At 40.6% G+C, this 14920-nt stretch overlaps 3 protein-coding genes across 5 annotated transcripts in view; 1 reads left to right on the top strand and 2 right to left on the bottom strand.

Annotated features, from left to right (window-relative positions):
* The first annotated feature begins 643 nt into the window (after positions 1–643).
* LOC104820394 (pentatricopeptide repeat-containing protein At1g09900-like) lies at positions 644–3772 on the top strand. Of its 3 annotated transcripts, none has more exons than XM_010550824.1 (3): positions 644–3019; positions 3119–3251; positions 3432–3772. In XM_010550824.1, exon 1 carries the CDS (start codon positions 798–800, stop codon positions 2952–2954), a length of 2157 nt encoding a protein of 718 aa, XP_010549126.1. In that variant the 5' UTR covers positions 644–797; the 3' UTR covers positions 2955–3019; positions 3119–3251; positions 3432–3772. The 3 variants fall into 3 exon arrangements, with proteins under 3 accessions (XP_010549126.1, XP_010549124.1, XP_010549125.1); XM_010550822.1 differs by having other exon boundaries at positions 3365–3772; XM_010550823.1 differs by having other exon boundaries at positions 3347–3772.
* Positions 3773–4449: 677 nt separating this feature from the next.
* On the bottom strand, positions 4450–9771 carry LOC104820393 (CRM-domain containing factor CFM3, chloroplastic/mitochondrial). The gene is made up of 9 exons (XM_010550821.2): positions 8786–9771; positions 7819–8287; positions 7596–7726; positions 6714–7061; positions 6464–6620; positions 5841–6133; positions 5670–5729; positions 5358–5560; positions 4450–4739 (listed from the first exon to the last, which is right to left on the bottom strand). Exons 1-8 carry the CDS (start codon positions 9686–9688, stop codon positions 5441–5443), a joined length of 2481 nt encoding a protein of 826 aa, XP_010549123.1. The 5' UTR covers positions 9689–9771; the 3' UTR covers positions 4450–4739; positions 5358–5440.
* A 775-nt stretch (positions 9772–10546) lies between these two features.
* Positions 10547–14920, bottom strand: part of LOC104820392 (extended synaptotagmin-1) — a 7175-nt gene continuing 2801 nt past the window's right edge. The window contains exons 8-15 of the mRNA XM_010550820.2: positions 14872–14920; positions 14163–14537; positions 13260–13394; positions 12738–12956; positions 12037–12297; positions 11817–11945; positions 11432–11734; positions 10547–11082 (exon numbers count right to left, since the gene is read on the bottom strand). Of these exons, the coding sequence (XP_010549122.1) occupies positions 10789–11082; positions 11432–11734; positions 11817–11945; positions 12037–12297; positions 12738–12956; positions 13260–13394; positions 14163–14537; positions 14872–14920 (1765 nt within the window). The 3' untranslated portion in view covers positions 10547–10788. The remainder of the gene's footprint in view (positions 11083–11431; positions 11735–11816; positions 11946–12036; positions 12298–12737; positions 12957–13259; positions 13395–14162; positions 14538–14871) is intronic.

Genomic DNA, 14920 nt, shown 5'->3' with positions numbered 1-14920 from the left:
TTGCAGAGAATGATAATCAGCCTTATAAAAAGGTATACTCGTGATACAATCTGTAGACAAAATAGGAAGTGTATCTTATAATAAGGAAACACATGCTGTTAAAGAAAAGTGTAGAGATATTGTTGCCGATTTTGTCTCCTTTGATTCTTCAATCTTCTAACGGCATGAGAAGCCCAACATCAGTCCATGGGCTGGACCATTCATCCACTGATTCAGAGTCCAGTTCATGTACAGAAGCATGGTCGTTGATGATCAATTGGGCTTGTTCAGATTTCTTCCAAACTTGCACATGTCGAGAGAGATTGTCTGGTTCAACAATAATGACCTCCGATTTCGACCATTTCTTTTTTTTTCTTCATAACTTGTTTTTAGATTTACTATTTTGTAAAGTAATATCCAAAGAATGCAAAAGGTTTCAAAATTTTATATCACAAAAGATTTATATGTTTTGGTTATTTGGTGAAAATACAAAATAAAACAAGATATATATGTTTACTAAAAAAATTCATTAATAATAATTATTTAATGTAGTTTCGTTTTGGACTCATATTGGGCCATTTGGGCCTATAATTTTGTCTGCTTGCTTCGGACAAAATTCCCTGCGGACCATACTAGCTGTTGGTTAAACCCCTCTCCTGGTTTAGGGTTTTTGAGTAAGGATGAATTGAAAGGTGGTTTCTTTCAGGTTTCTCTTTCGTTTTCTCTGAATCCAAACTGTGCCCTTTTCGCGCTTCCTTAATGCCTATGTACCGTTGCTTTCCTTTCCTTGACTTCAAAGAGGCGTATCCTTCCCTGAGATGCCTCTTCGTGCTTTTGCCGCCATACTACAATCGCATAGAAGAAGCCACAAGAGATTTGGGAGAGCCCTTTTGAAGCTTTCGAGTCTGGCTCTTAAATCCGACTCTTTCATCGAAGAAACCGATTCAAGCACTTTCGATTATGGTGAGCTGCGTCGTAGAATGCAAGGAAATGCGGCTTCTGGTGATTTCCGACAAGCTCTATCGGATTTGAATTTCATGAAGAACATCCCTGGGAAACCAACTGTTTACGATTTCAATGCTCTGATTTACCATTACTCGAAATCGAAGCACGCGTCGTTGGATGAAATGATGGGCATTTATTCAAGGATGAAGCAATTCGGTCCCAAACCATGCGGTTCTACGTTCAACACACTTCTTAGGGCGGCTGTAGTTGTTGTCGGGGACGTTAATGTCGGTCTGTTCCTCGCGCGAGAGATGTGCCAAAGTGGGTTCATGCCTTCATTCACGGTTTTGTCGAAGATGTTGAAGAAATCGATTATAGCTATGAACTTAGTTGATGCACTTGAAGTGTTCGAGTTTATGCTCGAGTTGGGTTATATCCCCATGGAACCGACACTGAGTGCTTTGACTTGGCTTCTCTGCGATTTAGGAATGACCAGTGAAGCTTGTTTGGTGTTCTCTGCTCTTCTGGGCAAAGGTCACTTCTGTAGTCCGTACACTTATAATCCCATTTTGTGGGCTCTGTGCAAATCTGATCGTACTGATACGGCCTTGCGGCTGTTCTATTTGATCAGGAAACTGGGAATTGTTCATAACGCTTGTTCTTACACCGCCCTGGTTTATGGCTTTGGCCTTGCGGGACGCTTGAACGACATGTATCATTGTCTTAACGAGATGAGAAGTAATGGGCAAAAGCCGAATGTGAAGACGTATACAGTAGTTCTTAAGTCTCTCTATGACAGTGGCAATGTCGTTAAAGCGAGGAAGATATGGGCCGAAATGGAGAAAGATGGGTGTGAAGCAGATTTGTACTTGTACAATGTGATGCTACGGGAGCAAAGTAAAAGGGGGAGTGTTTCGGGTATTTCCAAGCTCCTTCAGATTATGGATGAGAAGGGCTTTTCTCCGGATCCTTTCACGTATGCTGCTCTCGGTGGTGGGTTTCTGAATAAGGGCAAACAGAAATGGGTTCTCGAATTTTTGCTTAACGAGATATCAAAAGGGTGTGAGGTTGATTTGGTCGTTTGTAATATAATCTTACGATCTCTGTGTCTAGTCAACAGATCGAAAGAGGCTTTGGATATCCTGAACAGAATGATAGAAACAGGGGTTAAGCCGAGTAATGTATCCTACAACATCATACTACATGGTTTTTGCAGAGAGAACAACCTGGAAGAGGCGGTGGGGCTGTTAGACCGGTTTCAATGGACCAGCAACGGCTATGGCCCTGACATTGTTTCCTTCAACACATTATTCTCTGCAGCCTGCAAACAAGGGAACTCTGCTCTGAGACGTAAAGTTCTCTGCCAGATGGAGCATCGAGGCGTAGAACTCGATGTTATCAGCTATAGTTCTTGGTTCTGTACGTTTGAGAAATTCTCGGACTGTCTAAGTCTATTGGAGAATATGACGAGGAATGGGCCGAAGCCTACGACTGTGACATTCAACCTGTTGTTGGACAAACTCTGCAAAAACAGGCAGCCTCGACGGGCTTTACTACTTTACAAATACATGAGAGAATCTGGGTTTGTCCCAGACATTGCAACATATAACATCTTAATACTCGGGTGCTTAAAACGCGGTTTAATTTCGAATGTGAATCATTTAGTCCGGGATATGTTCAGTCTGGGCCTGAAACCGGATGCTTTCACATACGGGGCGTATATTAGTGGTCATTGTAGAGAGGGGAACCAAGAGAAAGTGTTTGAGCAATGGGCCCTTATGAAGCAGAACAGTGTTGTGCCCAGATCAGTGGTTTATAACCAGACACTGGTGATGATGTTGAAGAGAGGCAATCTTAATGATGTTACCGAGTTTCTCAAAGATATGGTGAGGAATAACTCTGGTCCGGATGAGGTGACTTGCGATATTGTGAGGCAAGCTCTGTCGAAGAGTAGGTTAAAGAGCTGTCCTGAGGCAGCCAAGGCACTGGAGGATGCAGTATGCTATGCCCATGCTAAATCCAAATCCTGAACTGACCGATAGTTCCAGAATGATTTCTGGTTTTGTGATTGATTCCTGATCCCGGGTTTCGTGAGGTAGAAGGCTCTTTTCGGAAGAAAAAAAAGTTTTGTTTTTCTTATGCTGATTCGTTTTGTTTCACTCGGGCTTGTGTTTCACTTTCATTTGATTAACAGAGCAAAAAGCATTCTTTCGGCATGGGGTTCAGCCATGCCAATTTTAGGGGAGGTGTTATCCTAAGAGCTTGCTTACCCTTCTTCAATGGCGATTGAATTTGGGACCTGATGCTCTTTGAATCACCGAATCCAGGTAATGAACGTGCTACCGAATCAAGTTTATAGATCTGATTGATTCCGTGACGGGTTTCTGATTGGATTTACATTTCCTTCTTTGATTCGAGTTAGCGTTCATTTGACTTGCAGTTTGGGTTTCATTTGGGCATAACAAGAAGGATTTCATCTGATCCCTTGAACATTTTTCTTGCCAAAGGCAATCGTCAGATGCAAACCTGCGAATGGAGCTTCTCTCTATGCTGCCAAAGTTCGATCAGACAGACCAGTTCCAGGAAAAAAAAATCATGAAAACAAATGCAGTCGCAGCTTTCAGAGACAGCCACTGTGTCTGATTTTGGCAAATGCTTTTGCCAATAAGTTGTTCACTGGCAGAATCCTTCACTGCATATATGCTCATGTGCTATTTTTTATTTTTTATTCTTGTTGGCTTCAGATGCAATTGAAATCTGCATGCTGTAATAATGTGATGTATTTGGTTGGTGATTATATAAAATTAGGACATAAGATAATAAATAAAATCCATAAATTTCATCGTGACTTGCCCCCTCGAAGGTAATTAATAGTTTTTTTTTTACAAATCGTTTAACATTTTTCTAAATCACAAATGGCATTGGCAAACAGATAAACAAAGTCATATATATAACAACTTTTACCATTCATAACAATACGCTTTACTAATCAAATTAAAATAACCTTACAGTGACCACAAGTAACTTCACTTCCATCTCTCTGGTGATACGTTCTCTAGCAGAAACTATATTTCTGAAGGCATTGGCAGAATCCTTCACTGCATATATGCTCATGTGCTATTTTTTATTTTTTATTCTTGTTGGCTTCAGATGCAATTGAAATCTGCATGCTGTAATAATGTGATGTATTTGGTTGGTGATTATATAAAATTAGGACATAAGATAATAAATAAAATCCATAAATTTCATCGTGACTTGCCCCCTCGAAGGTAATTAATAGTTTTTTTTTTACAAATCGTTTAACATTTTTCTAAATCACAAATGGCATTGGCAAACAGATAAACAAAGTCATATATATAACAACTTTTACCATTCATAACAATACGCTTTACTAATCAAATTAAAATAACCTTACAGTGACCACAAGTAACTTCACTTCCATCTCTCTGGTGATACGTTCTCTAGCAGAAACTATATTTCTGAAGGCATATATATATATATATATATATGCTGAGATTTTAGAAGAATTCAGACGGGAAAAAATGCAAAAGAAGCAGATCCAAAATTCCAATTTCGTTCATCTCACAAAGTTATGAACAACCAAATTCAGGATGAACAAAGATTTGCTGGAAAAAAAAATCCTGACCCGTTTTTCTTCTTCTTCTTCCTCCTGAATGTGTATGTACACTCTTGATCCATGATTTGAGCAGATCTGCCTTTTGTCTTCCATGAGTTGATGAATGAGAGAATATGTCTCTGATTCAGGTTCTGAATCTGCTGCATTTACTCCTCTCTCACTTTTGTCCAACATGTTCCTGTATCAACACACACACAAAAAAAGCATTCCCTATTTCACAACTCGGGGCCGACTCGGAAAAAAAAAAAATTCGCCTAGGCCTAGCTGAATGCCCTGAACTAGAACGATTCATTTAACGTTAAACGTCAGCAATAACACTCCAGCCCATGTAAATCTTCCTATATAAAAGATCCCCTGGCAACTGAATTGAAGCAAATTGAGATTGTGGTAAGTTTCTGAATCTGAAACTCAACTTTCCAGCACAAATCGCGCCTTTTTTCAACTCCGAAACCTGAATATAACCTTGGATGATCCCAACTCTCTATCCCATACAAACCCTAAACCTTTCTGAAAATTCTGCATAGTCCCTTCTAACCCTTCTAACCTGGATTTATAGCTAAAAAATGCTGAAACTAACCACTAACCAACATATCCAAACACACACAACTATAGTCTAGATACAATGAACCAATACAAAGCACTAAACACATACGTATAAACACTTATCAAATTGTTATGATAAAACTATCAAACGCCAAAATAGTGCTGTATGCTTTATGAATTAAGCAAATAAGAAGATGTACTTATAAGAAACGCAAAAATAGTATAACAGCAAGGCTACGAAGACCGGGCCTACCTGAGTGCATCCGTTAATCTGCTCCCGTGAAATTGACCCAAAAAAAAACCCCTCAACATGTTACAGCTTCTTAAATTGATGGCTTATAATGCAGAATCTTCGTCCGTTTCATTACTTTCACTCTCAACACCATCATCATCGCCGTCGTCGCCGTTGTCATCATTCTCCCATTCTGATTCATTGTAAGTTGGGTTCTTCTCATTCTGCATAGGCCATCAAAATACAATGAAGTAGACATGGCAGAAGAGAGCATGGCCTGTAAAAACTGGACTGAAAGACCACGGATGAGGAAGCAAGCAAGCAAGCACTTACCAGTTCCTTTTGCATCTGTTCTGTAGTTTTCTCCAGTTCCGCAATATGCTGACTAAGCGCCTGTTACAAAGGAAAGTGAGTTATTTTTTAATAAATAAACAGAGTACGGCCAGCTTCTTAGTTCTTATATAAAAAGTTATATGAAGACTCAGAATGTGGAAAGTTTTTAACCTCATGGCGTTGCATTGCAATGGAACGCTTTAACGCTTTTGCTTTGGTCAGAAGGTTTCTCGGCCTCAAGCTAATGGGTCTCCGGTAATTCTTGCCTCGGTAATAAATAAGAGCAAATCCCTTTGGAACCTTTTCAATGGCCACAAGAACTCCACCACTCTCGTATTCAAGTAACCGAGCTGTATCCTCAACAAATGCAAGGTTCTTCTGCTTCGTTATTAGCTTCACCAACTCTCTGTGCTTCCAATGCAGATGCATATTCTCTATCACCCCATCGAAAACACCTCGGATACCTTATTAGGTTCACGAAAAAAATGCTCAGGTTTGTTAGTAAAACTGAAATGTCTCAGGATAATCAACTTTATTCTTGAATACTTTTTAAGTAGAAGACTTAGATTTTCTTTTTTCACCAAAAGATTTTGGTCTTAAAAATTCTTCCTTAACTTACACTATGAATGTGGTGGCTTCTGATTTTAATTTAACAACTACAAAAGCAAAGCATTTTTTTAATCTTCAATAGCTAAAAACCAAACAAAAGGCGAGATCTCACAGCTATGAGACAAACCTGAGAAGAACCTGAAACACAAAACTAAAGCTACAACAGCTAAAGGAATAAAGCTTACCTAACGGTAAGTATGCTTTCATTTTTAAGCCGACTTTTCGGAACATAACCCTTTCCTCCTCAGAGATGACCTCTTGATCATAATCAGGTCCGCTCGGAATCATAGAAGATTCTACTTTAGACAGTAGGTTCTCTGCTCTATGCAATTTGGTTTGTGCCTGTTACACCGGGCAACCAACAAACGAGATACTTCAACTTTATATAAATAAGATTCCAGATTAAGGAGAGAAAGAGAAATAAGATCTACTCACAATGTCTAGTTTGTGTTGAATTCGTTTGACAACTCTGGCACGGGCAGCCCTGGAAGCTTCTTCGATCATCTTTTCACGCTCATCTGGAGAAATCTCTCTTCCCCATCGGGCTTGAGCTTCATAAAACTCAGCCAGAGTACCAGCTTGAGCCGGCATTTCTTCTGCAACTGGTTGAGCATCAGAATCTATTTCTCGATTTCTCACTCTCTCTTCGACATCTTGAATCTGTTTGGTTAATCCTTCTCTTTCTGCCAAAGTAGCTGCTACGCCTGAAGGAAGGAAGTCCTTCCCACGGTACATGACAATGTAATACTTGTTTCTGAGCAGTAACACGCCTCCTGTTAATGTCTATAACAAAGAGTCAAGGAAATAAAATGAATAAACTTGGCCTTGCACGCCAAAATTTTCTACTTTGGATATATAAGTAATGATCATTCAGATCCTCCTCAAGCAAGCAAAAACCCATTAACCAATGAACTTGTTGCAATTATATTGTAATCCGTTGAACCCGTGAATTCATTTAATACTATTACAGGTTCTAGGTCCAACAAAGTGGATCCTATATTTTCTGTAGCTTCACTATTAAAATACGGAAGCTTGATGCAAACAACATAGAATATGTAACATAAGGTGTGTGCAACGTAACAACGCTAAATCTTGAAAGTTATAGATCCCCGCAGAATCACCATATAATACTTTTGTAATTGCCAGATGTGATGTTTCTGTCAAATTATGAGTCCAGATACAGATATATATTACACAATGTACGTTCCTAGCTATTCATCAGAAACTATGCTTAGGAGGTTGACATAGATCATTTCATTTTTATATTAACTATTAATTTCCTGACAAACATCATTAGAGAAAAAGGATAGCATATACCTTGAGCTCATCAGCCATCAGTTTGTTATTTGTATTCTGTATACCTCGCTTCACAGCGATCTTTACTACTAAACTTTTCTCCCAAAGCTTGAGTATCGCAACTGCTAATCCTTGGTGATTCCTGTTTCGACCTGTGAAATGAAATATTCAAGCAATAAACTTAATCACAAAAAAAAAACAGTACAGAGAAACAAAACAACTAGAAGTCGGAAATGAACCTTACCGAGAGCAAAATGGCAAGGAAGAGCTTTAGCAACTTTCCTGAGATTAGTCATCTCAGCATTTGTCAAATTTGATCTCATCCCAGTAGGAAGAAGCCTGAAAGGTGTTTTATACCCGGGAATTTTAGGAGGAAGCAAATCAGCATCTACAGGTACCACCCCAGTACCCCACCACTCATGAAAACGGGGGCCTAAGCTGTCCAATAGACTGTTAAATTCAACTTCTTCTTCTGTCATGTTCTTCACAGGGACCGGGTTCTTCACAATCGGATCTTTAACTTCCAAAACCGGAGTTCGGTTATCGTCAGCCTTTGCTGCTTCATTGCCAGCAGAAGATACATCTGGGACGAAAAGCGTTTGTCCTGGTTGGGCCACGGGTTCGGTCATCATCGATGGTTCTCGAGAATTACTTCCACGGTAAACTACTATTACACTTCCTGCCCTCCATATGACCAATCCGCCAGTTCGACGCTGCTCATGAGAGTAATGTAATCAGTTTGTCTATTCCAAGACTGAAATTTAGCCATGTCTGTGGTATACAGACATTCCCAACAGAATCATGAAAACTTTCTCTTTTGAACTCCATTGACATTACTTGTCTACTCAAAACCTCAAACTCGAGACATGTGTCTCACAACAGATTTATCCGTTCCTCAAGAAGATCATGCCTCTTTCAAAAAGCTACCACCTTTCAATAAGTTAAGAACAACCATTCTCTTCATCTACAGATTAGTTTAGTTGTCTATTCCTAACCTTAAGTTGAGCTTAAGTCCTTCAGAATTCAGCTAAAATCCCCAAAAGAGATCGTATGGATAAAGCTACGGTTTTTCCAATCAAATCATAGTAACTCTCTCTTCAAGCTCGTCATAAATAAATACTCTTTAAAGCGACCAAGAAAGCCATACCAATCTTCTAAAACAGCAACCCGACCAAAACCCGGATTCAGACAAGGTTGCGAGTTGAACTTACCTCGACGATCTCATGGGCTGTCTTCATGTCTCGAGCGAGGACTTCATGAAACTTGAGCCTAACTAGCTCATCCTTCCTCCACTTGTCATAGATCTTCTCCATCACCGCCTGTGTAAGCCCTGCTTTAGGCACATTGATCCTTTCCCTCAGATACATTCCGTTCCTCCTCAGCCTTCGCAGCTCAGAATCTTCAATGGTAAGCTCCGCTAGTGATGGAGCTTTCGCTCTCCTCTTCTTCACCATTACTCCTCCACCTCCTTCGCTCATCTGAACTGTCTCTTCTTCCTCCTTCTCCCATGGCAATAGCATATCATCATCGTCACTCTCGTCACTCTCAGCCAACATAAAATCAGGCCTCACCCACTCCCTCCTTAGCAAATCCCCCAATCTCTCCTCTCCGGTCACCGGCGTCTCATCTCCGGTGATAACTCCGCCGTCCTCTTCGTCGTCCTCGTCGTCGTCAGATCCTAACCCCAGGTTCCGCAGCCGGAGAACAATCCTCTCAATCGCACTCTGTCCTCTATCTCGCTCCAAGTACCGGAGCTTCGAATCCACTTCCGCTTCCTTCTCCGCATCCGCCGGCCGGACTTTGTCTCTGCCTCCGCGCTCGGCCACTCTCTTTCCAGCGTGATCGGCGGGGGAGGACGGCGACCACTTGTTGAGCCACGGAGCGGAGGGCCTAGGGCTCCGGTGATCCCCACGGTGTTTGTTGTGGCTCCTGTTTCCGCGCTCGCTTGTACGGAGAGAACAAAATGGCCGGAAAATGAGGCATGGCGGTTTCGCGGCGGAGGAGTAGAAGAGCAAGGCGTGGAGCGAAGGAGACGAGTAGTAGCGTGAGCTCGAGACCAGAGGGAGAGAGCTTCTCAGCGGCATCTCCGTGAATTTCGATGAGACAACAGACATTGTTTGTTTTCCCGGAGAGTTCAGAGGGAAAGTTCAATTTTCTCGGTCATTGTTTGGATGCCGAGAAAATTTGCAGGCGGATAAGTTGAAGAGGGGAGGTCTTTTTCGACAATACGGATAAGATTTCCCAGTCCAAAAAGCGTGGGATATTTTCAATGGGCCTTTTTTTGGCCCATTTAGTAGGGCCTAATTTGATTTTTCAAATGGCCCATACAGAAAATGATGGCATTTTCGTAAATTAGTTTACATTTTTTTTCCATTGGTTTTAATATTATAACCATCGAACATTTCACGAAGACCGGTCGAAATATTACTCATTAAAAGATTTCCTCTATCACTGCACTTCGTCGATCTAAGTCCACCCACTGGCGGCGGGCGGGCTTTTGGTCTCTAACCCTACAACTAGGGGGACATTTGGTTCGGTTCAAGAATAGTTTGGTCCGTTTCTTTCGATTTTAAAAAAATATATATGAATCAGTTAATATATTATATTTGGTTTCGATTTTAGTTTTTGTTAAAAAAATTTTAGATCTTCTAAAAAATATATCAGGTTTTTGAGTTTTTTTAAAATTCGGTTCCGAAAATTTAGTTTTTTTTTTAAATATCGTTCCACAATTTTGAACGATTTGATTTAAAAAAAAAAACCGTATTTTTCAATTCGATACAATTTGATTCCAAACAACCTTACCGAAACACCCACTAGATTCACTAGATAAGACATGTATTTGACTTTATCTGTTATATACGGATTAAAATCCAAAGCTATTTTTTAAAAATTTATTTTCTATATAATAAATTAATACTGAAACCGTATAAAATTCGAACCATATGCTACAATTCATAGAAAATACATTGGAATTAGAAATGACAGTCCGTATATCAGATCTTATTTAAGACTAAACAACAAGAATTACAACTTCTGCTCCTATATGATTGGGTTTGATTCGATTTGCCTAAACCGGACCAAATCTTGAATTGAATTAGTATAGATCGGTTTTATTTCTTCCTGAACCCGGACCGAACCTAACCGAAAAGGTCCATCCTAGCAATTACACACATTATTTGCCTTTACATACAGCATAATAACTTGACAGGTAGATTCAGACACCCGTAGCCGGCGATTTTCGGGAACCGAAACCCGACCTGGACCCGGATCTTGATGGACTCGGGCTCGAGCTCAGGCTAGAATTCAGATTCGGGTTCGGGTTAGAGTTAAGGATCTCTTTGCCGAGCTCCTTGATCTTGTTTATGAGAAGAGTTTGCTCTGTTTGGAGTTGGAGCATGTACTCTGCTTGTTCATCCTCGAGGCTCTCCATTTCGCCCAGAGCCTCCGAGAGTCCTTCCAGATCTCCATCGTCGATCAAATTCTGAAACTTCACCATCATCTGCTTCATCTGCAATCAACGCATTTTTCGAGCTCTTAGAACAATCTAGACAGAGGAAACGCAATGGACGAGCCCCGTTTTCGGCATGAGTGCCCATTTCGGGTTTCTGTTCGGTTCATATTCGATTATTTCGGTTTTAAGAAAACTACAACTTTTAAGTTTTAATATTGAATTCAGTTTGGTTCGGGTTTCTATTCGAAATCAACTATTTTGGTTTTAGAAAATGTATAATCATTGAGTCTTTATATTGAATTCGATTCGGTTTCTGTTCGGTTCGGTTTTAATTGATACATATACTAATTTTTCAAGGAAATTTTCTGTTTGTACAGTCATTGTATTAGGGGTATTGAGTACGAACCTGGTTCGAGATCAACTGTGCTTTGTTGAAAGGAGATCCCGAATCAGCGCTCGGGCGTTTCGGGAGCTCAGGGACTTTCCTCGTGATCTTGACCCGTATTTCTCCACGTGTCACTCCTTGGAGAGGTATCCACTTGTCCGATGTCTCGTTAGGTGGCAACCGTTGGTATTCCACGACACAACTCCCGATGCTCGATGTCGGGAGCAGAGCGTTGTGGTCCTTAACGTGCAGTTCCAACGAGCTCCCGTCATCCGGGAACTCCATAGTTTGGTTCCATTTCGGGTTTAGCGTCTTGTAAATCACCTGAAACCGCTCAAGAGATAGAATCTTAAGAATGTCTTAAAGATTCACATCCATAGAGTTCTTACATGATCTTACTACATACCTTTGTACTTTGTTTCTTGTCCCCATAATGAACTCTCACGTACGGATCACTCGTTCCTCGAAGATCCGCGGCCACGAGGTCCCGCGCTTCGACGAGGACCAGTTCGATCAACCCTTTACCCGACTCCGCCTAAGACAACAAACATAGAAAACGAAAAAGAAAACTTAAATATGTTGTCAGAAAAATATATAGGTTCTTCTTCTGATGAGCAATTATGTACTTCTCCGAATTCGGGTTTTGTCGCTTCGATAAGGAGCTCGAGCTCGCCGGAATTAACGTCTTCGAGGGGAACCCATATATGCATTTCGCCGTTCTGGATTCCTTGAAGGTTTAAGCTCGCGGAACCGAGGTTTTCCGTCCCGAGAATCTCCTCTCTGTAGCATTTTACCTTCAGATACTCTCCTCCCGTTAGCTCCTCGAATTCGAACTTCTGATTCCAAACGCATTCCGCTGCGTTTACGGCCTTCGTCCTCTGTATAGACTGCACCCGGAAAAAAAAAAGGAAAAATATATTTTTTTGGGAAATAAAAGGATCATCAAGAAGGGAAAAGGATTTTGGAAATTCGGTAGCCTAAAAGATTGAAACTTTGAGAAGAAAGATCCAACAGAAAATACAAAGCTACTGATTTTTTTTCTCTAGTTTTAACTGATTTTCATTACCCGAACCGGATTTTTTTTGGGTATTGGAATTCGATGTTTTTACTTAAACCGAAATATTCGGGGTATCCGCAGGTTCTGATCCCGAAAATAACTGATAAGATTCACAATTTTAGGCTATTATCGTTTCAAAATCTACTGCAAATTCGCGTTAAATATTCATAACCCGCAACTCGGTTGCTCCCTCGGGTCGGAACGAACAAAAACATTCGTTGCATATATAAAAAAGAACGAAAGAAGGGATTCAATAGAATGATAATGTACCTTTCCGTAGTGTAATTTGACAAAGGCGTCGCATTTTCCGTTCTTGTCTTTCAAGACGAGGTTCTTTCCCGCCAAGACCGTGACGGTGATTTTCCGGCCAGTCTTTGCCAGAAAGTTCGAAGAGCCATCGAACAATTGCGACGAGGTCTGGTGAATGCTGCTCAAACTATGCGAACCGTCGGAGAAATGCCATTCTTTCAGAACCAGCCGAACCGTCAGCTTCAACAAACGAAAGCGAAATTAAGGGGTTCAATCAGAAACACCGGAAGAAAATGGGGTTCAAAACGAAATACCATAAAAATCAATACAACATGACTTTTTGAGCATGAATTCACAGCTTCATAGAATTCACATTTTCCACTTTTCGCCCCTACATAACCGATTTGATAAAAAATCACCCTTCAACATCGGATATTTTAGGTTCGGTTTCGACCTGAGTATCGGGCTGATCCGAAAACGCAACGATATATTAACCGAAAGGAAATACATTCATGAAAAATTATAGAAGGTCTGTTAAATTACCTCACCGGAGCTAAGTCCTTCGAAGGGAACAACCATCTCGACTTCTTGTCCGCAAAACTCCGCATGTTTCGCGATTACGCCGTTATCAGTTCCCACGGCCCAAAATATCGTCGAATCGTCCCCCACATATCTCATCTATACACATTCCGACATTATTCGAGACGGTTATTAACGGCTTTTAACGGGAAGGAACTAACAGCTATTAACCAAAAGGACTAAATGAGTAACATTAACCTTATATCAGTTTTAATTTGGTCCGACATATCTCGAAATGAACCAAGTCCGAAATAATCAGAAGGAAACTGAATTGAAATTAGATTTCCTTCAAACTAAAAGAGAAATTCCGCTACCGAATACAAAAAGGAATTTTATTTCTGTCTCGTTACGATACAAATTTTGCGAATCCAAATCGGCCAAAGCCAAGATAAACCAAACTGAACATAACCAATTATCTACACCAAACTGAATCTAGTTAAAAGATCTAGCATACCGTGATGTTGTCTGAAAATAGGGTTCACAATGAAAAACCATATGCGGGCAATACAATCGCCTCGTCATACAGTTATGTCATTTCTATATAAAAACGTGAGGAGTAAATCCGAAATTCCCGTAAAAAGGCGAAACATTTTCATAAAAACAACGAAATCCACCAAAAAAAAGAGCGAATCCAAAAACAAAAGTTTGCAAGTCTAAGAACTCCTAGTTCTTGCAAAAGGAAAAAAGGAAGAAAGAAAGTAGTCTAAATTTCCCCCAAAAGAAGTCGATTTTTTTCATAAAAATGATGGAATTCACCCGAAAACATTTATGTAAATTTCAGAATCCGAGAGAATTTCCTTCAACAGGAAAAGGACGAAGAAAGAACAAGAACAAGAAGGAACATAAACAAAGTAACTGAAACCTTACCTTAACTTCACAGCTGGAGAGACAGTCATATCTAACATTCCCGGGATCGATCTCGTAAAGATTGAATCTGAGAATGCCCGTCGTGTCGTGCAATATCATGTTGAACGTCGACTGCCACGTAGGATTAGGTCCCCACTTTGCTTCCGTCTTCCTCGACAGCTGCTCGAGCTCGACCTCCACGCACCTCTGCACACCCGATCCCTCCCTCGGGGGGCTCCCTCGAGGAGCATTTCGGTAAATTCGACTTCCCGATACCACCGTCACGTATATGATTCCTCCGACGGCCGTCTTGTGGAGATCCGTCGCCGGCAGTGCAAAACATCCCCGTCGTGGCTCCACCATCCTCTTGTTCAGCGTTTCCATCAGGATCTTGACCTGGAAGAAATTACGGTTTTACCCTTCCCACTTCCCCAAAGTGATCTTTTTTGGCGGTAAATATTGTTTTGTTTCAAAAAATTAACCCTCAAACTTTATTATAATTGCAGATTGTTCTACGAATTTTCATTCCTTTCAGATAATAAAGACGGTAGCTTTCATTTTTTTCCCCCATGTAAACAAACCTCTTAAAGGTTTCACAAATCAATGCCCAGAATCCATATAGAGTTTTAACGATGGAAAAAATGTATATAATCTGGTGGTAAAGGCGATTTTTTTTTCGAATAATAATAATAAAAAAAGACGTAGAAGAGAGAGAAAAAACGAGACGAACCAGCCAAGAAGAAACACCGGGAAGCTCGGTCGCCGGTAGAGACTGGCCC

Source organism: Tarenaya hassleriana, unplaced genomic scaffold (assembly GCF_000463585.1).
Source record: "Tarenaya hassleriana unplaced genomic scaffold, ASM46358v1 Cleome30, whole genome shotgun sequence".
Lineage (NCBI taxonomy): Eukaryota > Viridiplantae > Streptophyta > Magnoliopsida > Brassicales > Cleomaceae > Tarenaya > Tarenaya hassleriana.
The sequence above is the reverse complement of the archived record's forward strand: the minus strand, read 5'-3'. Positions and strand labels throughout refer to the sequence as shown.

Bases quoted from the DNA above. Each gene is read 5' to 3' on its own strand.
- LOC104820394 (XM_010550824.1), top strand. From the start codon at position 798: ATGCCTCTTCGTGCTTTTGCCGCCATACTACAATCGCATAGAAGAAGC.
- LOC104820393 (XM_010550821.2), bottom strand. From the start codon at position 9,688: ATGTCTGTTGTCTCATCGAAATTCACGGAGATGCCGCTGAGAAGCTCT. The intron at 7,727-7,818 runs GTAAGGTTCATT...TTCATTTCACAG, and splicing joins TCCTTGCCATTTTGCTCTCG to GTCGAAACAGGAATCACCAA. The intron at 5,730-5,840 runs GTTAAAAACTTT...CCTTTGTAACAG, and splicing joins TTGCAATGCAACGCCATGAG to GCGCTTAGTCAGCATATTGC.